This window comes from Garra rufa, chromosome 22 (genome assembly GCF_049309525.1).
Source record: "Garra rufa chromosome 22, GarRuf1.0, whole genome shotgun sequence".
NCBI lineage: Eukaryota > Metazoa > Chordata > Actinopteri > Cypriniformes > Cyprinidae > Garra > Garra rufa.
This window is the reverse complement of record NC_133382.1, coordinates 35450884-35473717: the sequence shown is the minus strand read 5'-3', so window position 1 is coordinate 35473717 and position 22834 is coordinate 35450884. Positions and strand designations below refer to the sequence as shown.

General features: G+C 31.0%; 1 protein-coding gene across 1 annotated transcript in view; it reads left to right on the top strand.

The window, feature by feature from the left end:
* The window catches only part of jakmip3 (Janus kinase and microtubule interacting protein 3), a 55024-nt gene extending 32652 nt beyond the window's left edge, over window positions 1–22372 (top strand). Inside the window, exons 6-15 of the mRNA XM_073827932.1 lie at window positions 7041–7241; window positions 11196–11315; window positions 13053–13199; window positions 15327–15458; window positions 18307–18342; window positions 18647–18718; window positions 20231–20347; window positions 20512–20640; window positions 21366–21449; window positions 22358–22372. Of these exons, the coding sequence (XP_073684033.1) occupies window positions 7041–7241; window positions 11196–11315; window positions 13053–13199; window positions 15327–15458; window positions 18307–18342; window positions 18647–18718; window positions 20231–20347; window positions 20512–20640; window positions 21366–21449; window positions 22358–22372 (1053 nt within the window). The remainder of the gene's footprint in view (window positions 1–7040; window positions 7242–11195; window positions 11316–13052; window positions 13200–15326; window positions 15459–18306; window positions 18343–18646; window positions 18719–20230; window positions 20348–20511; window positions 20641–21365; window positions 21450–22357) is intronic.
* The last annotated feature ends 462 nt before the right edge of the window (window positions 22373–22834 follow it).

Here is a 22834-nt window from a genome sequence, read left to right as displayed (position 1 = left end):
ACTGGAAATTTTGAGGAAAAAAGTCAGAATTGTGAGAAATAAACTTGATAAAAAAATTATCTTTGAATTCAGACTTTTTTTTTCTCAAAATTCTGAGTTTATTTCTCACTGTTCTGATTTTCTTCTCACAATTCTGACTTTTTTTCTGACAATTCAGATTTTTTTTCTCACAATTCTGACTTTTTCCTCACAATTTTGAGTTTATTGCTTACAATTCTGGCTTTTTTTCTCACAATTCTGACTTTTTTTTCACAATTCTGACTTTTGTCCTCACAGTTCTGTTTTTCTCAGAAATCCAACTTTTTTCTTGGAATTCTGAATTTATTTCTCACAATTTTGACTTCTTACAATTCAGATTTTTTTCTCACAATTCAGATTTTTTTTTCTTACAATTCTGACTTTTTTCCCACAATTCTGAGTTTATTTTTTACAATTCTGATTTTTTTTTCTTCTCACAATTCTGTTTTTCTCACAATTCAGACTTTTTTCTTGGAATTCTGAATTTATTTCTCACAATTTTGACTTTTCTTACATTTCTGACTTTTTTTTCCTCAGAATTCAGATTTTTTTACTCACATTTTTGAAGTTATTTCTCACAATTCTGGCTTTTTTTCCTCAGAATTTTTACTTTTTTCTCACATTTCTGACTTTTTTTTTCTCAGAATTCTGTTTTTTTCCTCATAGTTTTGAGGTTATTCCTCACAATTCTGGCTTTTTTTCTCAGAAACTTTACTTTTTCTCACATTTCTGACTTTTTTCTCAGAATTCTGACTTTTTTTCCTCATAATTCAGTTTATTTCTCACAATTTTGACTTTTTTCCCTCAGTATTTTGACTTTTTCTCAAAATTCTGACTTTTTTTCTCACAATCCTGTGAGAAAATAAATTAAACCATTAGATATAAACTCAGAATGGCTAGAAAAAAGTCAGAACTGGGACATGAAAACTTCACAGTACATAGTTGTGCTGCTTGATATTTTTGTAGAAACTGTGATACATATTTTTTCAGGTTTCTTTGATAAATTTAAAAGAACTATTTGAAATAGAAATAATCTGTAACATTATACATTACTGTCAGTTTTGATTCATTTAATGCATCCTTGCTGAATAAACATTAAATAATAAACCCCAAACTTTTGAGTTTAGTGTGTATGGCATCTTTTTTTCCTGGGATGAAATATTCTTTAGGTTTTTTTGTAGAGAGGCTTTTCAAAAATAAACCTGAGAAATATTCACTGGAGTAAAAAGTGTGACAACAAGCCACAGTCTCACCCTTTGCATTGAGACTTTGAAAGAATTTTATTCATCCATCAGTTCACACGTTATATTTAACACTCAAACACATTCAGCTAATTACCATTTCCATGCAGCTTTTAGAAACTAAGATGTAAAAAATCTTATGCAGCATTTAAATCGGTGCATAATTGGAGCGTAATGATTCTTTTAAGCTGCTCTTGGAGGTCTGCCTGAACTTCTTCTGGACTGTAGATGAGGCCATCTTTCTAATTATGTGATTCATTAGAACTGTGATTTGTGAAAGGTCAGACTGAAGGTTTCCATTTGCATGTTCAAATGTGAAAGGAATTGTAAAAGTGTAATAGTTTGCTGAATATTACAGCAAACCCCAATATAATAGGTACAGTAGCTATAAATTAATGTGTGCATCTGAGAGGGAGAACATTTATTTCTTTGAGAGGTGCTTCTGGTGTGCTGCTGTGATGTGAATGTGAGGAGTTTGTGAAATGGATTTTATATGGGGTTTCTCTCACTGATGCACAAGTATGATGGGATTACTTTATTCCTATAGATGTGGTGCGTGCTCTGAGTGTCTGAACACATTCAGTACAAATGTCTGATTCTCTACAGGTTGTGTTGGTGTGCAGAATCTCTTTTGTAAGGATTTATGTTGCAGTGTTGACCCATATACTTTATTTCATTTATGTACTCTTAGACAAGATATACAGAAGCTGTTACTGGGTTGAAACCTTACAAAAGGACTAATATGCACCATTTAGGGGTGAATAAGGTGCAAAAGTGTACATTTTGAATAGGTTCTTTCCCAGTGACAGCTTTAAACCAATCTTAAAAGTGCATTTAGGGACCGTTCCTCAGGGGTGGATGGCTCCCATTCTCAAAGTAGGAGGAAAATTAAACAGTTCATTAAGGATTTAAATTTGTGTGACCCCTGGAGAACTCTGAATCCATTAAAAAAGGAGTTTTCTTGTTTTTCGTCACTTTCTAAGACATCATCACGAATAGATTATTTTTTAATTTTGCTCTCCTTATTTTCTAATATAGACAGTTGTGTTTATGACAGCGCGGTTTTGTCAGATCATTCCCCCACGTCACTATTATATATAGACTCAAAATTAAATAAAGGCCCCACTAACTGGCGCCTAAATCATAGATGGTTGCAAAATTCTGACTTTATAAAATTTATTGGTGCACAAATTGATTTATACTTCGCGACAAATACTGATCAGACTTCTGCAATTATTAGGTGGGAAGCCTTTAAGGCATTTATCAGGGGCCAAATGATTAGCTATACCAGCTCTAAATTTAATAAATTTAAACAAAAAATGATTAATTTGGATGCTGAAATAAGAGATTTAGAGAAAGTGATAAAAATAGATAATTCTAAAAAACTTAAACAAAAACTATTAACCCTTAAAGCGAAATATGAGGAACTCTCTTCATTAAAAGCCGAAAATAGTATATTAAAATTGAGACAAACTTTTTATGATCAGGGGGAGAAACCTAGTAAATTATTAGCCTGGCAGCTTAAGAAATTAGCTTCAGAAAGAACCATTAATGAAATCAAGAATAGTGAAGGGAACATCACTTCAGATCCAGGAGAAATTAATAACATCTTTGTGTCATTTTATGAATCTCTATATCAATCAGAGTTTCCTGCAAGCCCCTTTAATCAAAATTTCTTTTTAGATAGATTGAACATTCCCACTATTTCGGAAGAGACTAGACTGGACCTTGATAGGGAGCTAGAATTTGAAGAAATTGTTAATGCTATAAACAGTATGAATAGTAATAAAGCGGCAGGCCCAGATGGAATTCCAATTGACATTTATAAGGAATTTAAAGAGAAATTAATTTCACCATTATTAGATATGTTTACGGAAGCCTTTCTACAAGGTTGTCTGCCACTTTCATTAAGAAGTGCTCTGATCACTCTTATTCTAAAACCAGAAAAGCCACCCATAGAATGTGGCTCATATAGGCCAATTTCATTATTGAATTCAGATGCTAAAATCATTGCTAAGGTACTGGCAATGAGACTTGAAGAGGTTTTACCCCAATTGATACATCCAGATCAAAATGGGTTTATTAAAAACCGTCAGGGGTTCCATAATGTTAGGAGAGTACTTAACCTAGTACATGCGGGCAATGATGATCCAGATTTGGCTATTCTGTCTCTCGATGCCGAAAAGGCATTTGATAGACTGGAATGGCCTTATTTAATGGAGGTATTAGCTCGATTTGGATTTGGTGACTATTTCCGCCGTTGGATGGAAATCCTTTTAATTGATTCATCTGCAATGGTACTTACTAATAACCTAATCCCACCCCCATTTAAAATTACTCGTGGATCCAGACAGGGCTCGCCGCTTTCTCCTCTTCTTTTTGTAATGGCTATGGAGCCCCTAGCAGTAGCAATAAGGTCACACCCTACAATTCGGGGTATATATACTGAAAATATAGAACATCATATCGCCTTATATGCTGATGATGCTATTATATTTTTATCAAAACTTGAAAAATCCATTCCAGCTCTCTTAGAAACTATAGGTCAATTTGGAAGTTTTGCTGGATTTAAAGTAAATAAAGATAAATCGTCGATTATGTTTCTTAGTGAACAAGATAGATTAAATCCAAAGCTGTCTCACCCATTTGTAAATGCATTAAATGGATTTAAGTATCTTGGAATTAAAATAACTCCTAAACTGAACCTTCTTAGTCCGGCTAATTATAATCCTTTGCTGGCTAAAGTATCTGAAGAGACAAATCGATGGATGACACTACCTATTTCATTAATGGGTAGAATAAATGTAATCAAGATGAATATTCTGCCAAAATTCTTGTACGTTTTCCAATCAATACCCCTCCCTCCACCTCCTTTGTTTTTTCAAAATTTAAGAAGACTTCTCTCTAGGTTTATTTGGAGTAATAGGAAGCCAAGACTAAGACTCTCTTTACTTTACTTGCCATGTGAAAGAGGAGGGCTACAGTTGCCTAATTTTCAATGGTATTACTGGGCAGCTCAGTTGAGAGCTGCAATGTTTTGGTTTTCTAAACAATCAAACTTCCCATGGTTACAGGTGGAAAAGTTAGCTACAAAAGGCTTGTCACTCGATAGTTTTTTTTATATTCAGCACCACTCAAAGTACTTATAAAAGGAACAGACAATCCATTTGTTAAAAACACTATTGCTATCTGGTATGAAGCCCATAAATTTTTGGGGGATCTTCCAGATCTCTCTCGCTTCTCTCCTCAATGGGGTAATGACCAGTTTAGCCCTGGTAAAAAAGATTTGGGGTTTAAATTATGGATGAATAAGGGTGTCTCTAAATTGTCAGATTTATATGAAGATGATATCTTGATGTCATTTGATAAACTTGTAGCAAAATTTCACATACCCCAGAAACATTTTTTTAAATATTTGCAACTTAGAAGTTTTATTTTCTCCTATTCAAAGAATATGGATAAAATACCCCCAATGTCAACATTAGAACAGCTAACATTACAAAACTGCAACAATAAAGGATGGATTACTCAGTTATATGAAATTTTAAGAGAAAATAATAAAGAAAGCTGTGAAAATAAAAGACAAGCTTGGATTCAGGATATAAAAAACGATATCTCATTAGAAGAGTGGAGTACAATTTGCTTAAAGTCGCAAACACAAACCATAAATACACGTCTTAGACTTTTACAATATAATTGGATAATGAGGACCTATATAACCCCTGTAAGATTAAATAAATTTAACCCAAATATCCCAGATCTTTGTTTTAAATGCAATAAATTCCCCGGTACATTTTTTTCACTGTGTTTGGGAATGTGAGGAGATTCAGAAATTTTGGGATGGGGTGACCCAATGCATTTCTCAATTTACTTCTTCTCAAGTCACAACATGTCCTATGTTATGTGTATTGAATTTATATGCAGAAAATTGTTCCTTGTCTGTAAAAGAGAAAAAAATGGTGGATTTGTGTTTACTGCAAGCCAGACGGTCTATTGCTTTATATTGGAAAAAGGCTGATTGCCCCTCTCTTGGACTATGGCTAAGAAACCTGTCATCTTGTTTGGCTCTTGAAAAGCTTACATATATAACAAAGAAGAAATCATCTGAATTTGCGAACATCTGGGAGGTGTTTCTAAATTTTCTTAAAAGTGGAAATTTTGAAGATGCATTAGATGTGTGAAGTTTTACATGTAAGAAGAATCTAGCTAATTTGGTAACTTACTATTTTGTATTTCTATATACCTGCCTGGGGTTTGGTTGGGGATTGAAATGTTTTTGTCCTAAAAATGTGAAAACTCAATAAAGACATGTTAAACAAAAAGTGCATTTAGCAATAATATATTTTTATTTATGTGTTTGTTTATAAATACCTAAATACAATTTACTTAAAGTAAATTTAAAAACCTGGAAAATCAGATTTCTGCACTTGTTTGATTCGATAACTTAAGAAACTAAAACAATTACAATCCAATTTTGAAATAAATGTCAACTGGAATTAAATAAAATATTTAAAATATATATTTAAAAAAAATGTTTTTTTATATCAGGTCATTTTTATGTCGTTTTCCTTGATATACTAAAATTATGGAAACTAAAACTGAAATAAAAATGTGTAAAAACATTATAGACATTTTATGGATTTGGGGGGGGAAATGCAAATAAATAAATAGATAGATAAATAATTAAAACTAAGGCTATAATTCTTTATAAAAGAAACATCATTTAAAAACAATCCTATTTGAATTAATTCAAATTAAAACTTTTTAACTTTTTAAACTTTTTTTTAACTTTTTAATTCTCATTTACTAAAATATTCATTTTAATAATTGATTATTTCTCAATTTCATTTTGTTCAAGTTGATGTACTTAAAAAAAAACTAAAACTGACATACAAATGAAAAAATCTCTCTCTCTCTCCCTCTCTCTCTCTCTCTCTCTCTCTCTCTCTCTCTCTCTCTCTATATATATATATATATATATATATATATATATATATACTGTAAATATATGTGTGTATATATGTATGCATTAAAACAAAGAAAAATCATTTTAAAATCATCTTATTATATTTTAGCAATTGCCAAGGTACCATTTCTCATTTTCATTTATTTAAAATTTATTTTAAGTACTAAAAACCAAAATAAAAATGATATTTAAAAAAATACATTATATAAAAAAATACATTATATGGATTTGGGGGTAAAATTGATGATAACAACAATATTAAAACACATTTAAAAAATTAAACAAACATTAACTGTAATAAAATATTTTTTAAAAAAGTAAGTAAGAAGTAAAATATTTAAAAATATGTATTTTAAACTTATTTTAAATCAGTTAGTTGCCAAAGAAATATTTCACATTTTCATTTTATTCAAGCTAATGTACTGAAAAAACTAAAACTGACATAAAAATTACAAAAAAATGATATTATATATCATATTATATTCCAAAAAAGTAAAAAATGTGTATATAAAATATTTAAAAATATATCTAAAAAACATATATATATATGCAAATGTTAAAACTAACTGAAATACAAACAGAAAATATATAAAAATAGAAACAAATTCAAAATATGAATCAAATCTACAATAATAGTGTCTCTATGGTACTAAAATAACCCTGGACTGCAGTGTGTGTGTGTTTCATTTCCTGTCCTGAGTGAATGTGGTAACTATGCGTTTCCTTTTCCTCGGGTCATGTTTTATGCATACTTACTACGACTGTGTCCCATTGAAGTCAGAATGTGTGTGACTGTGCTGTGTTCTGTCCTGTAGATGGATGAGATTAAACTAAAGGAGCGTGCTGTCTGTGGGCTGGAGAGAGAGCTCAACGCTCAGGCGGGCCACACGTGGAAACTACAGCAGCAGAAACAGGCTGTAGACACTCAGCTGGCCCTGCTGCGAGACTCCAGCCCCAGACGAGAGGGCCCTTATTTACCCGCTGCAGGAGACGCAGCAGAGAACACAGCTAACCCTGTAAGCACCTCTCCTTCATTACTAAACCTCACCGCTTAACTGCTGCACTTCTGCTTTCACTGTGCTCACCGTCTCCAATCTGTTTTCCTCAACCCAGATTTATAGCAATAGTTGATATAATGTGCAACAGTCGGGTTTCAGAAAATCCCATTCATGTTCTCCATTAATTTTAAATGAATTAATATTTTTTATTTTAAGAGCATATATAATTGATTAAAAGTGACAATGTATTTTACAATGTTGCAGAAAGTTTCAGCTTTTTAGCTTACTAAAATTGCTAAATGATTACTGAAGGATCATGTGGCACTGAAACCTGCAGAAATGATGCTTAAAATTTAGGTTTGCATCACAGAAATAAATTACATTTTAACGTATATTCAAAAAGAAAATGGTTATTTAAAATTGTAATAATATTTCACAATTTTAATATTTTTACTGTGTTTTTATTCAAATGCAGTCTTGGTGACCTTTTTATTTTATTTATTTATTTTATTTTACTTTTTTTAAAGAAATTAATAATTTTATACGCCAAGAGCACATATAATTAATTACAAGTGACATTAAAGACATTAATAATGTAAAAAAAAAAAAAAAAAAAGGCATAGTAAAATAATTTCATCATCATGGCGCTGAAAACTAGATTAATCATGCTGAAAATTCAGCTTTGCATCACAGGAATAAATTAAAATTTAAAATATATTCAAAAAGAAATTTGATATTTAAAACTGTAATGTTTCACAATTTTACTATTTTTACTGCATTTTGGTGAGCTTTTTATTTTATTTTTTTTACTTATTTCATTTTTTAAGAAATTAATAATCTTATAAATTGAGCACATATAATTAATTAAAAGTGAATGTAAAGTCATTTATAATGTTACAAAACATTTTAGCATAATACAATTTTTTTCTGAAGGATCATATGGCCCTGAAAACTAGAAATGATGCTTATATTCAAAAAGGAAATCATTATTTAAAATTTTAATAATATTTTACAATTTTACTATTTTTACTGTTTTTTACTGTAATGTATTAAATAGTATTTAATTAATAATTTTTAAGAGCACATATAATTGATTAAAAGTGACAGTAGAGACATTTACAATGTTGCAGAAAGTTGCTTTTTTAGCTTATTAAAATTATTAAATGATTACTGAAAGATCATGTGGCACTGAAAACTGGATAATTTATGCTTAAAATTTAGTTTGCATCACAAAAATAAATTACATTTTAAAGTATATTCAAAAAGAAAATCAATATGTAAATTCTAATAATATTTCACAATTTTAGTAATTTTATTTTTTTTATCAAATAAATGCAGCCTTGGTGAGACTCTTTCAAAAACATTGTTTTTGTTCTTTTGTTAATTTTTAAATGCCTACGTAGAAAATAAATGGGAAAATACTGGCTGATAGTAAAAGTGGTCAATGACTGTTGCACTTTGTTTATTAATTATAAACTATGCTGCTATTCAGCGCCAGTCCTTGAAGAGCCTCTAAAAAAAGGATATTATTCTAGTCCAGTGTAAGAACATCATTAATGTGCATGTGGTATTAACTTTATGCATAACAGACTTTCCTTGCTTGAAACGGTGTTTGAATAATAGACAGGCTGGAATTAAAAAGAACATTTTGTGCCAAGGTTCTTAAGGAATGTAATAGATCTGGGTTTGAGGAAGATATTTCTGGTCCAGCTGCTTGTTTCATCTGCTGGAGTAAACACAGATCTGTTCTGGGATCCTCACGCTTCACACCACTATTCTTTCCTACATCACAGTATTAGGATGATAACTACACCTCTTTTTGCCTGCACAAATGCATCAATAGACATTAATGACAGTTTTTCAGTAACTTTTTTAATACTTATGTTTCTACTTGATTAACTTTTGTTTGTAACATTTGAATCAGAACCATCTTTAATATCAAAAACAACCAAAACTAAATTACACAACATTAATTTGGCCATCATCATGTTTTAATTTAATATTCTGCTTCTAAATAAACCAATAATAGCATTGCCGTATTTCTACAGTAAATGCTAAATGCTTGAGGTTTTAGTTCCCTGCACACATAATCAAAAATGTTTTTAAAGCAACTCTATTTGCAGAGTCTCCTGCTGCGACTTGAATAAGGGCCAATTGTTTCTCTGGAGTCTAATAAAGATACATGTAATATTTATCTTCTTTACAGTGGATTTACATTTATGCATTTTACAGATGCTTTTATCTAAAGCAACTTAAATTGCATTTAAGGAAGTTTGTTTCTCTTTCTCGAGCTACAGAAATTGCATATAAATATAAATTTGTATATATAGTCCGAAATTATTCATACCCCTGGCAAATTCTGACTTAGTGACTTTTATTCAACCAGCAAGTTTTTTTTTTTTTTTTTTTTTTTTTTTTGGGGGGGCGGAAATGACACAGGCTTCTCCCAAAAGATAATAAGACAGTGTTAAAAAAAGTATTACTCATCTTTTATTTACATTTGAACAAAAAGTGGCATGTCCAAAATTATTCATACCCTTCTCAATAATCAATAAAAAAGCCTTTATTGGCTATTACTTCAATCAAATGCTTCCTATAATCGCTGACCAGCTTTTTGCATGTCTCCACTGGTATTTTTGCCCGTTCATCTTTAGTAATAAGCTCCAACTCTTTTTGGTTGGAGGGTCTCCTTGCCATCACCCTGATCTTTAGCTCCCTCCACAGATCCTCAATTGGATTTAAATCAGGACTCTGGCTAATGTTTTTGTCTGCTAACAATTTCTTCACCACTTTGCTGTGTGTTTTGGGACGTTGTCGTGCTGAAATGTCCACTGGTGCCCAAGGCCAAGTTTCTCTGCAGACTGCCTGATGTTGTTGTTGAGAACTTTGATGTATTGCTCCTTTTTCATGGTGCCGTTTACTGTGATTAGGTTCCCTGGTCCACTGGCTGAAAAAAAAAAATACATTAGGTTCCCTGCACCATGTTTGACAGTGGGGATGGTGTTCTTGAGGTTGAAGGCTTCTCCTTTTTTTTTTTATGCCAAATGAAGGTTACATCATTATTATTATCAGTGCTGAAAACGTTTTTTAGAAGCTTTAAAAACTTTTAAATGAACTTTTATTTAAAATAGAAATCTTTTGTAACATTATAAATGTCTTTACTGTCACTTTTAATTAATTTAATGCATTCTTGCGGAATAAAATTATTAATTTCTTAAAAATAATATCACTTGAGTGCTGTATAACAGACTTGTTGCTCTTAAAAGTAACTGTTTATCATTTCTGTGGCACCAAAGAGATATTTCTGAAATTATGACTTTTCTCGAGTTGCCAATTATACAGTATAAAGATATAAATATACACGTATAAAAATAGATGTAGCTGTGAGATGGGCCACCCAAGTGCATTTTCACTCTGTCATCCTGCAGCAGAGAGCAGACGGCTGAAGGTGAGAGTATGAGTGTGATCTTTCCCACATCTCACCTTCTCAGGGCTGTTGGGAAACGCATGGATGCACACACTTTGTATTCACACGTGTGGCGAATTCTTGCGTTTTTACATCCAAGACTTGTTTCCCAGCAGCAGAACGTCCATGTCTCTGGCTGTATTTGTGTTGCTGTGGGTTTGATGTCCGTTCCGGTTTGGTGGGGCTGCTGCTTTCATTTTCTCTGCAGGAGAAAAGATGGATTTGATCAGTAACCTTTCAGCTCTTTGTCAGATGTGCCAACACCAGAGCGCTCTGGCTCTATTTCCTCCTCTGACTGTTTCTACGGTTACCTGACATAATGGAGTCTTTCCCAAATACAGCAACAACAAGTGGAATCGAAAATAAAATAAATAAATAAATAAATACAAAGTATGTATATATCAAGACTTTGATATTTTGGTGAAGGTGTTTAAAGAAGCCTTGCAGTTCGATGAATATGAATTAAGAGTGTTTTTCCAGTTACCTGCAGTTGGTTTGTTTTCCAGATGCAGCAGTTGGATGAGAAAGATGCTCGACGATTCCAATTGAAAATCGCAGAACTGAGTGCAATTATCCGCAAACTAGAAGACCGCAACGCACTGCTGTCTGAGGAACGCAATGAACTGGTGAGTCTGTGCTAGTGTTAGGTCGAAAAAAAAATCTATTTTATTTTTGTTTTTTTTAATGCAAAAATATATTTTTTATATTTATTGTTTGCTAAAAATATAAATTAAATTTTTTTTTATTTGATTTTATTTTGGTAAAAAAAAAAGCGGGTTTTATTTTTATAATTTGTATTTATTTTGTTTTATTTAATTGCTAATGTAAAAATATTTATTTCATTTTTTTATGCAAACATATTTTTATTTTTATTTTATGGTAAAAATAATTGTTTTGTGTTATGTTTTATATTTATTGTATGTTAAAAATATTTTGAAATAAATATTTATAAAATAAAAATATATTTTTTAATATTTTATTTTATTATTTGTAAAGAAAAAAAGATTTATTTAATATTTTAATTAATGGTAAAACTGTTCATTTTATTTTTATATATTGTATTTATGTAGTTTTCTTTTATAATTTTTAACCAAATTAAAATGAAATTGTTTTGTTTTGTTTAAAAAATATATATTTTATTTTATGGTAATATATATATATATATATATATATATATATATATATATATATATATATATATATATTATTATTATTATTATTATTATTTTTATGTTTTGTATTTATTTTATTTAACTGTTATTATAAAATTATTTATTTTATGTTGTTTTGTTGTTATTTTAGTATTATTTTATGCAACATTATGTTTTATTTTATTTTTATTTTATGGGAAAATTATTGTTTTTTTATTATGTTTTATATTATTTTTGGTTAAAATATTGTTTTTATTTTTATATTTTATTTTATTGTTTTGGTCAAATGTTTATTTTTTATATTTTGTATATATTTTATTCAATATTTTGTTTTTTATTTTATTTTTTATGCAAAATTATTATTATTTATTTAAATTTTATATAAAAAATAATTATTGTGCATTATGTTGTTTATGTTTATTGTTTGCTAAAATGTTTATTTTATTTTTATATGTTGATTTATATTTTATTGTTATTAGAAAATATGTATTTTATTTGTATTAATTTATATACTTATGTCCAGGAAACAATTCTTCTTAAAAATTGCCATAATGTTCTGTTAACATATAGCTTTCTTTACCAAACTATATTTGCTTTGTGCTCAAATGAACACAAATGTAGTGTGTGTATCTTTATATATGTATGTCTTCCATATCATGTTTACTGTAATATCATAGCGTATTAAAGAGTGTTTCTGCCTTTCTAAGTGTTATTTGATAGTGTGAATGTTCCCTGTAATGGTGGTAAGTATGTGAGCAATGATGAATGACTTCAGTGTTTCCTCCTCTCAGCTCAGACAGCCTTAAAGATCGATACAGAGACAGAGTGATTTAAACATGGCAGCCCAGACCTTCAGGAAGGCTTAGGACTTAGTTTACCACTCAATACCGGCCTCAACAATGGCATGAAGTTCAAGTAGACTGAAATAGCACAGTCGGCTTCTCTATCAGTGTAGATTTCATGTCTGAAACTCTTTTTATAAGTTCTTAGACAGTCTTGGTTCTTTGAATGTACAGTCCAGATCATTTAGTTTTGCAAAATTATTTATCTCTGACCAAAATAAGTAACTTTGCAGGTTTTATTTGTAAAAGTATTTTCTAAAATCTTCATAAGGGAATGATATTCATTCATTTTAAATAAGCAAATATTATTTAGGGTAACTGCATGCACTTTTTTTTGTTACCATCTGTTTCTGTGTGTGTTTGTGTCCAGTTAAAGCGTCTCCGTGAAGCTGAGAGCCAGTATAAGCCGTTACTGGACAAGAACAAACGTCTCAGCCACAAAAATGAGGAACTGGCTCATGCATTGAGACGCATGGAGAACAAACTGCACTTCGTCACTCAGGAGAACATCGAAATGGTAATGCACTTATCAGTATTTGCATGGTACAATCCTATTTTTATAGACTATATCATTTTTATTTTATTTTAAAGAATGTATAGTTACATCACAGGACCATTTAAAATGTTAAAAAATATATTTTTTAAATAAAAAAAACAAATAGTAAAGCATTTTGTTTTGTTTTATTTTATTGTTATTATACAACTATCATTTAGTTTTGTTTTGTTTTTTATGCAAAAATATTTTTAATAATTTTTATTTGAAGGTGAAAATAATTTTGTATTATGTTTTGTATTTATTGTTTGCTACAAATATTTATTTTATTTTTTATATTTTAATTTTTTGTTTTGGTAAAAATACTTATTTTATATTTTATTTAATGGTAAACTGTTTCTTTTATTTAAATTGAAAATACAACTAGTGACGCATTTTGTTTTTATTTAGTTTTATTTTATTATTATACAAATATTTATTTTGTTTAGTTTTTGTTATTTTCTATTCAAATATATTTTTAATTTTATTTTTATTTTAATATGAAAATAATTAATTAATAAATATTTATTTTATTTTTTATATTTTATTTGATTGTTTAGGTAAAAAAAAATACATATCTTATATTTTACTTTATGTTATGGTGAAAATGTTTATTTTGTTTTAATTTAAAAAATAACTAGTAGGCATTTGGGTTTTATTTTGTTTTATTTTATTGTTATACAAATATTTATTTAGTTTTTTTGTTATTTGTTTATGCAAAAGTATTTTTTAATTTTACTTGATTTTTTTGGTAATATAAAAATAATTAGTTTGTATTATGTTTTGTATTTATTGTTTGCTAAAAAAAAAATATTTCTATTTATATTTTATTTAATTGTTTTGGTAAACGAAAATACTTTTCCATTTCATGGTACAAATGTTTATTTTATTTTTACATTTTGTTTTTTATTTAGTTTTATTTTATTGTTATTATACAAATATTTATTTTGTTTTGTTTTGTTTTGTTTTTGTTATTTGTTACGCCAAAGCATTTTTTTAAGATAAAAATGATTATTTTGTATTATGTTTTATATTTATTGTTTGCTAAAAATATTTTTTTTATTTTATATTTGATGTCATTTTATTTCTTTTGGTTAAAAAAAAAATACTTTATTTTCTTATTTATGGTATAAAATGTTTCTTTTATTTTTATATTTATATTTTGTTTTTGTTTTATTGTATTGTTATCGTACAAATATTTGTTTATTGTTTATTTTTTTCTGTATTTTATTTTATTGTTTTGGTACAAATAAAATTGAGATAAAAATGTTTTTCATTTTTATTTGTTTTATTATTATATAAAAATGGAATATTATAAATAAAAAAATGTAATGGTGACCAGTTAAAGCACTTAAAATACTGTTTTTTTAAGTGAATTGATGTGAAATATTAAGTGAAAATATAAGTGATTATTGTGAAATATTATAATTTAAAATTAATAAAAGTACATTTTACATTTTAATGTTTTTAAAATCTTTCTAATATAGTCATTTGCTGCTTGACATAATGCTTCGTAGCTAACTAAAAGTAATTTATTTAGTCCTACTGACCCCAACGTTTCATTAAGGCATCATTGTTATATTTGCTGATGCAGTCTTACTGCTTATATTAAATAAATGCATGCATTTCTGCAAATGAACAAATCCAAATTATTCCTCTTGGAAATGTAGTTATTGCAGTAAATGCACAATGAGGGGGCAGATAGAGCCGGTTCTGTTTTGATCATTTTATATCCAACAACTGCTCCACTGTTGTTAGACATAATTGGCCATTTCCAGCTCTGACACATTACTATTATTTTTGATTGATTCCCCAGACAAAAGAAGCATACATCTGCTTATTCTACCACATAAACTATATATATTTCATACTGAACTCGTTGCAAATAGCAGCTTGAATACTAATGCATCTTTATGTAACAAGGCAGTGTCTGCATGTAAACAATTTGTTGCTTGAGCCGTTCAACATCCAGCAAGTACACAGCCTTGTTAGAGCTCACATCTAAATGATCAGATTATTATGAGAACCCATCAGACATGAGTAATTATCCATCAACAGTCCCTGTGCACACATCCGGTCACTTGATGTGAGGAATGAGCTTTTGTTTTGCAGCGAGAGAAGGCTGGGACGATACGCCGACCCAGTTCCCTGAACGATCTGGATCAGAGTCAAGAGGAACGAGAGATTGAGTTTCTCAGACTACAAGTGCTGGAACAACAGAACATAATCGATGATCTGTCCAAGGTATCAGGATTTCTTCTCGCATAGATGGACAAAAAAAAAACATTTAAAAAAGAGCTACATAAGTTCATAGACTGACTTTAAAGTTGGCTTGAGAAAGCCTTGTCTGAAAGTTTGAAATAACTTTGAAAAGCTTAAGGTTAGAATTTAATTGTTGGGATTGTGTGGGAACACATTTTGCTACCATGATTTACGATGGTTTAACCATGCAGTTAGCACAGTTTAACATGAATTGGCATGTCACTAGCATGATTTAGCATGTTTCTGCCATGATTAGCAAGTTACTAACATGTTTTTACCATCATTAGAATGTCACTAGCATGTTGTTATCATGTTTCTACCATGATTAGCTTGTTACTGGCATGTTTTAGCATGATTAGCATGTTGGTAGCATGTAGACAAAGAAGTAACTAGCATGTTTCTAACATGATTCTGTCATGATTAGCATGTTACTAGCATGATTTTAGCATTACTAACATATTGTTAGCATTATTAACATGTTACTAGCATGATTCTAGCATGATTGGTATGTTAGCATTATTAACATGTTACTAGCATGATTCTAGAATGATTAGCATGTTACTAGCATGTTGTTGGCATGATTAGCATGTTAATAGCATGTTATTAGCATGATTATAGCATGATTAGCGTGTTGTTAGTATGTTGCTAGCATGATTAGCATTTTACTAGCATGTTGTTGGCATGATTAGCATGTTACTAGCATGATTCTAGCATGATTAGCATTTTGTTAGCATGATTAACATGTTACTAGCATGATTCTAGCATGATTAGCATGCTACTAGCATGTTGTTAGCATGATTAGCATGTTAATAGCATGTTGTTAACAAGCATGATTAGCATGTTAATAGCATGTTGTTAACATGATTCTAGCATGACTAGCGTGTTGTTAGTATGTGGCTAGCATGATTAGCATGTTACTAGCATGTTGTTAGCATGATTAGCATGTTACTAGCATGACTAGCGTGTTGTTAGTATGTGGCTAGCATGATTAGCATGTTACTAGCATGACTAGCGTGTTGTTAGTATGTGGCTAGCATGATTAGCATGTTACTAGCATGTTGTTAGCATGATTAGCATGTTACTAGCATGACTAGCGTGTTGTTAGTATGTGGCTAGCATGATTAGCAGGTTACTAGCATGTTGTTAGCATGATTAGCATGTTACTAGCATGACTAGCGTGTTGTTAGTATGTGGCTAGCATGATTAGCAGGTTACTAGCATGTTGTTAGCATGATTAGCATGTTACTAGCATGACTAGCGTGTTGTTAGTATGTGGCTAGCATGATTAGCATGTTACTAGCATGTTGTTAACATGATTAGCATGTTACTAGCATGACTAGCGTGTTGTTAGTATGTGGCTAGCATGATTAGCAGGTTACTAGCATGTTGTTAGCATGATTAGCATGTTACTAGCATGACTAGCGTGTTGTTAGTATGTGGCTAGCATGATTAGCAGGTTACTAGCATGTTGTTAGCATTATTAGCATGTTACTAGCATGACTAGCGTGTTGTTAGTATGTGGCTAGCATGATTAGCATGTTACTAGCATGTTGTTAGCATGATTAGCATGTTACTAGCATGACTAGCGTGTTGTTAGTATGTGGCTAGCATGATTAGCAGGTTACTAGCATGTTGTTAGCATGATTAGCATGTTACTAGCATGACTAGCGTGTTGTTAGTATGTGGCTAGCATGATTAGCAGGTTACTAGCATGTTGCTAGCTAGGGTTGCCACCCGTCCCTTAAAATACGGAATCGTCCCGTATTTGAGAATGAAATTGCGCGTCCCGTTTTGAATCAAAGGTTTTGTCCCGTATTTTTAATCATTTTTTTAAAGCAGCGTCTCATGCAAATCATCCCAGACGTATTTTATTGAGATGCCTCCTTTCCTGCTTTTGATTGGTACTTGATGTCATTGCTAGTTTGATTGGTCTTTTTAACTGTCCAGTGAGGAGGGCGGGTCTTTTAAGCAGAGTCTGCCAAGTCTAAGCGTGTCTACCGCAACAATTACAGTCTGTCTACACTGGACGCGACAAAGTGACCGTTGCAAATCATTTAATCACTTTGTGTGAGCACGTCATAAATAGAACGCAACCACAGATTACTGTCGGGGATTTGCCGTGTCGCGCCGCGCCGCATCCAGTGTTGACAACATAATAGGTTCTATTGTATTTTGTCGCGTCGCGCCACGCCGCGCCGCTCGCGTCCGGTGTAGACGCGGTGTAAAAATGGCAGATTCTTCTCCAGGTAACCCCCCGTGCCTTAAAGTTTTCAGAGCTTAAACGCAAGAAAGAATCCTTTGTGCACAAAACCTAAAACAAACCACTCAGAGACCTTAACAACAGATTCAAGTCTCAAGTCAATAGTGATATCCAGCAACATGAGCAACAAATGTGATGTCAGCATGTTTAGTTGCAATATTATTACTAGTAATGGTAATAATAGTAAATTATTACTACCCCCCCCCCCCCACACCCCCGCAACTTGTGTCCCGTATTTTATTTTATTTAAAGTGGTAACCCTATTGCTAGCATGATTTTAGCATGTTCTTAGCATGATTAGCATGTTGTTAGCATGATTCTAGTATAGTTAACTAGTTTCTAGTATGATTCTAAAATGATTAGCATGTTGCTAGTCTATGGGATTTTGGTGGGTTTGATAGTCTGGTTTAGAAAAACCATAAGCAGGATCACTTAGAAAAGATATAGCAACTAACTACAGACCTGTGTGAATCTCTAGGAGGAGGTACTGACTAAATTTTGGCTCAGAAGGACAATTCTAAATGCATGCTGTCTTGTTGTTTTCTGATCAGTCTGGTTGAATTTTTCCAGGCGCTGGAAACCGCTGGATACGTGAAGACTGTGATAGTGAGTCATTTTGCCTCTGGGAAATATTTTAACTGTGAAATGCTAAAATATGTTTTTGCATATGAGTGCAGTACATTAGCCAAATGAGACATCTGCAGAAATATCTGTTTTCTCGAAGGGTAAATGTACTGTATTTGATGTTCAGATGTAATAGAAATGCTCTTGCATGTTTCTTTCTTTTTTGCCAATCTGGAAATGTGGTGGAAACTATAGAAATGAGATGTTCTTGTATGATCTGATGAAATCTGATGCAAGTTAATGTGTTTTGTTCTCTAGTTAATCTTGTTTTGATCTTGTTTCTCAGGAGAGAGACATGCTGCTGAGATACAGGAGACAGGACAGCCTACGCAGGAAGAAGCCCTTCAGAACCTGTAGGGTACGCAGACGTCAGGACTGAACTACACATGCACATTTCATTGTCAAACACACTTAAAAACATATAAGATGCACGCATTACGGTAAAAATAAAAAAAGTCAAACATTCTTTCAAAATAAAATAAAAAAATCAAGAGGAAATTATTTGTAGTTTATGTATTAATAATAATAAGAAGGGGCTTTTATTTGTATTTTATTTATTTATAAAAAATAAATATTGAGGGTAATTTTTTTTTTTTTTATTAATTCACTTTCCCATTAATAAAAAATACAATTTCAAATCAGCCAAAAATAAAATAAATACATTATTGTTTTACATTACTGCATAATTATGTAACGTCTTATTCTTATATACGATTTATTCTTAATTTATGCATTTTAAGATTAATTATGCATTCATTTTTATAATCTTAGTAATTATAAAATGTATTTCTTATTCACTTATATATACTTTTAATAATTATGCATGGATTCTGTCTTTATTTTATGATTATATTTTATGTATAAACATATTTTAGGTTGTTTGTTTATATTTTACTGACTGATTGAAATGCATTTATTGTTATAATAATACACAAAATATTATTTACATTTTTATGTAATGTTGGAATTTTATGATTAAGCATCACTGCATTGATGAATCCTGGCAATGTTTAATTTGTATTTTTAAAAAATATATATATATATATTAATTGATGTAACAGTATTAAAAAAAAATCATTATTGGTTTTTTTCTTTTCCTTATCTTTTGTACACACCAGTCAAAAGTTTTTGAGCAGTAAGATTTTTTTGTTTTTTAAAGAAGTCTCTTCTGTTCACCAAGCCTGCATTTATTTGATCCAAAGTACAGCACAAACAGTTAAATTATTTAAATATTTTAAAATGAGGGTTTTTTATTTGAATACGTTTCAAAATCTAATTTATTCCTGTGATTTCAATGCTGAATTTTTAGCATTATTACTCCAATTACATGATCCTTCAGAAATCATTCTAATATTCAGATTTGCTGCTCAAAAAACATGTATTATTATTATTATTATTATTATTATTAGAAATCTTTTGTAGCATTATAAATGCCTTTATCATCACTTTTGATCAATTTAAAGCATCCTTGCTTTTTATTTCATATAAATGCTGATCTTCAGATCTTTCTATTCATCGATGAATCCTGTTTTAAATATTGATAATAATAAAATGTTTCTTGAACAGCAAAGCAGCATATTAGAATGATTTCTGAAGGATCATGTGACACTGAAGACTGGAGTAATGATGCTGAAAATTCAGCTTTGATCACAGTAATAAATTACATTTTAAAAATTATTACAAAAAAAGGGATATTTTAAAAAGTAAAAATATTTTACTATAATACTGCTTTTGCTGTATTTTGGATTTTTTTATTTTTTTTTATTAAAAATTTTTTTTTTAAATCTTACTGTCCAAAAACATATTTAAGCTTCTTCAGGTCAGAAAGTTTAAAAAAAAAAAAAAAAAAAATCTCTCACTCTGTCCATAGCCGGTGGTGGAAACGTTTTTTGGCTATGATGAGGAGGGCTCTATAGACTCGGACGGCTCCTCTATTTCCTACCACACAGACCGAACGCCCTGCACGCCAGACGATGACCTTGAAGAGGTGTGTGTGTGTGTGTGTGTGTGTGTGTGTGTGTGTGTGTGTGTGTGTGTGTGTGTGTGTGTGTGTGTGTGTGTGTGTGTGTGTGTGTGTGTGTGAGTGTGTGTGTGAGTGTTTTTGCGTGCCTGTAAACTATAATGATAAATCTGTCATCTCCCTGTGCTCAGGGAATGCTGAAGGAGGAGACAGAGCTGCGTTTCCGTCAGCTGACGATGGAGTATCAGGCTCTTCAGCGAGCTTATGCACTTCTGCAGGAGCAGGTGGGAGGAACGTTTGATGCAGAGAAAGAGGTCAAGGTAAATCTTTTAAACACCCCAGCCTTGAAATATTTATACACTGTTCACTCTCTTTACAAAAACAACATCTCAGCTCTTAGAAGATGGCTTTATGGTGAATCTTTTTGCAATAACTAAAAACAAGCTTTTTTTGAGCACAGAGAGTGACAGGACATTTTGTCACTCACTTGGTCTCCATTTCTGTAATAATATCTATTTGGTACAAAAAATCCACCTTCACAAAACCTATTTTTGTTCCTAATTTATAGGAATAGTTCACCCAGAAATTTAAATTCTGTAATTAATTACTCACCCTCATGCACTTCAAAACCTGTAAGACCTTCGTTCATCTTTAGAGTACAAATGAAGGTATTTTTGATGAAATCCGAGAGCTTTCTGACCCTGCATAGACAGCAACACATCTGCCACATTCAAGGACCAGAAAGCTTCAACCATAATGTTATGAAATTATGAGAAAATTGTTAAATAAAGTTGTTGTTTTTTTCTTTGCACGCAAAAAAGTATTCTCGTAGCTTCATAAAATTATGGTTGAACCACTGATGTCCCATGGACTGTTTGCCTTGAGGTTGAGTGAAATAAATACCCCTTTAAGTCCCGCCCTTCATTTGTTTCCTAATTATATATCAATAATTTACTCAGAAATATGAAAAAGTAAAATGGTTTACAAATTTTTCATTTTTTTCCCTTTATGTGCAATTACAGTTACAATTGTTTGTCTGTTTTAGACTCGAGAGCAGCTTCAGGCTGAAATGATCCGGTACCAGACCAGAATAGCAGATCTGGAGTGTGTTCTAAGTCATCAGGGACAGGTAAGCACTGTTAGAACTGTAAAATATAATTTACCACAGTTGTACTTGTATGATACTATTAAGGTGAGACACTGCAGGTGAATAGGCTAAAACAAAAATGAACTAATAGTTATCACCTTACTTACCCAGTTAATTGATAATTGCAAACATTTTTTGTATTACAAGTTTTCATATGCATATGAGGCATTATTTAATAAAATATGTGCTAATTTGCATACATTTCTAGTACAAAAATCTAAACACTGGATGAAGTCAGAGTCAAATGTTTTTACAAAGAGGATTTCGGGTATCTCATTTTGTCACTCCATAATTTAGAAAAAAAACTTTTTTTTGGGGGGGGGGGATAAAATGTTCAAAATCATATCAAAATTATATATTAACAAATCCCTCTGTAAAAAAAACTTCAGAATATTGACAGGAATAAATTTGTAAAGTTTAGTGTGTGTAAGTGCTACTGAAGTGGAGATTTATGGCTCAGTGTAGGAGAAAAAACTCATTTTGAGAAAAAGGCCTTTAAAAATATGTATTGTAATTTAAATCTATTGAAACAAATAGCTATAAAAGGAAAAAAACACTTAATGAAATACCAAAAAGCCCCAAATCTCAAACTTAACAGGTGCATGAAAAAAACTGCATTTTTGCCTGCATTGTCTCCCCTTAAAGAAATACTTTACCCAAAAATGAAAATTTGAAAGTCATCCAAGATGTAGATGAGTTAGTTTCTTCACTGAACCAAATCTGGAGAAATGTATCATTAAATCACTTGCTCACCAATGGATCCTCTGCAGTGAATGGGTGCCGTCAGAATGAGAGTCCAAACAGCTGGTGAAAACATCACAATTTGTTATGAATTTGTTTTTTTTACAAACACTCTTTCAGTTTTTTTAACTGTCTTTTCAACTTTTCAGTTCACAGGATGTTAACTGATCGTGTGGCTTATTTGTGGATTATTGTGATGTTTTTATCACCTGTTTGGACTCTCATTCTGACGGCACCCATGGTGAGCAAATGGTGTAATGAAACAATTCTTCAAATTTGTTCAGATGAAGAAACAAACTCATCTACAGTCGTGGCCAAAAGTTTTGAGAATTACATAAATATTGGAAATTGGAAAAGTTGCTGCTTAAATTTTTATAATAGCAATTTGCATATACTCCAGAATGTTATGAAGAGTGAGCAGATGAATTGCATAGTCCTTCTTTGCCATGAAAATGAACTTGATCCCAAAAAAACTTTCCACTGCATTTTATTGAATGAATGAATGAATGAATGATGCATTTGTATAGCGCTTTCATGTGTATTTCCGTACACCCAAAGCGCTTTACAATCATATGGGGGGTTCTCTCCTCAACCACCACCAGTGTGCAGCATCCACTTGGATTATT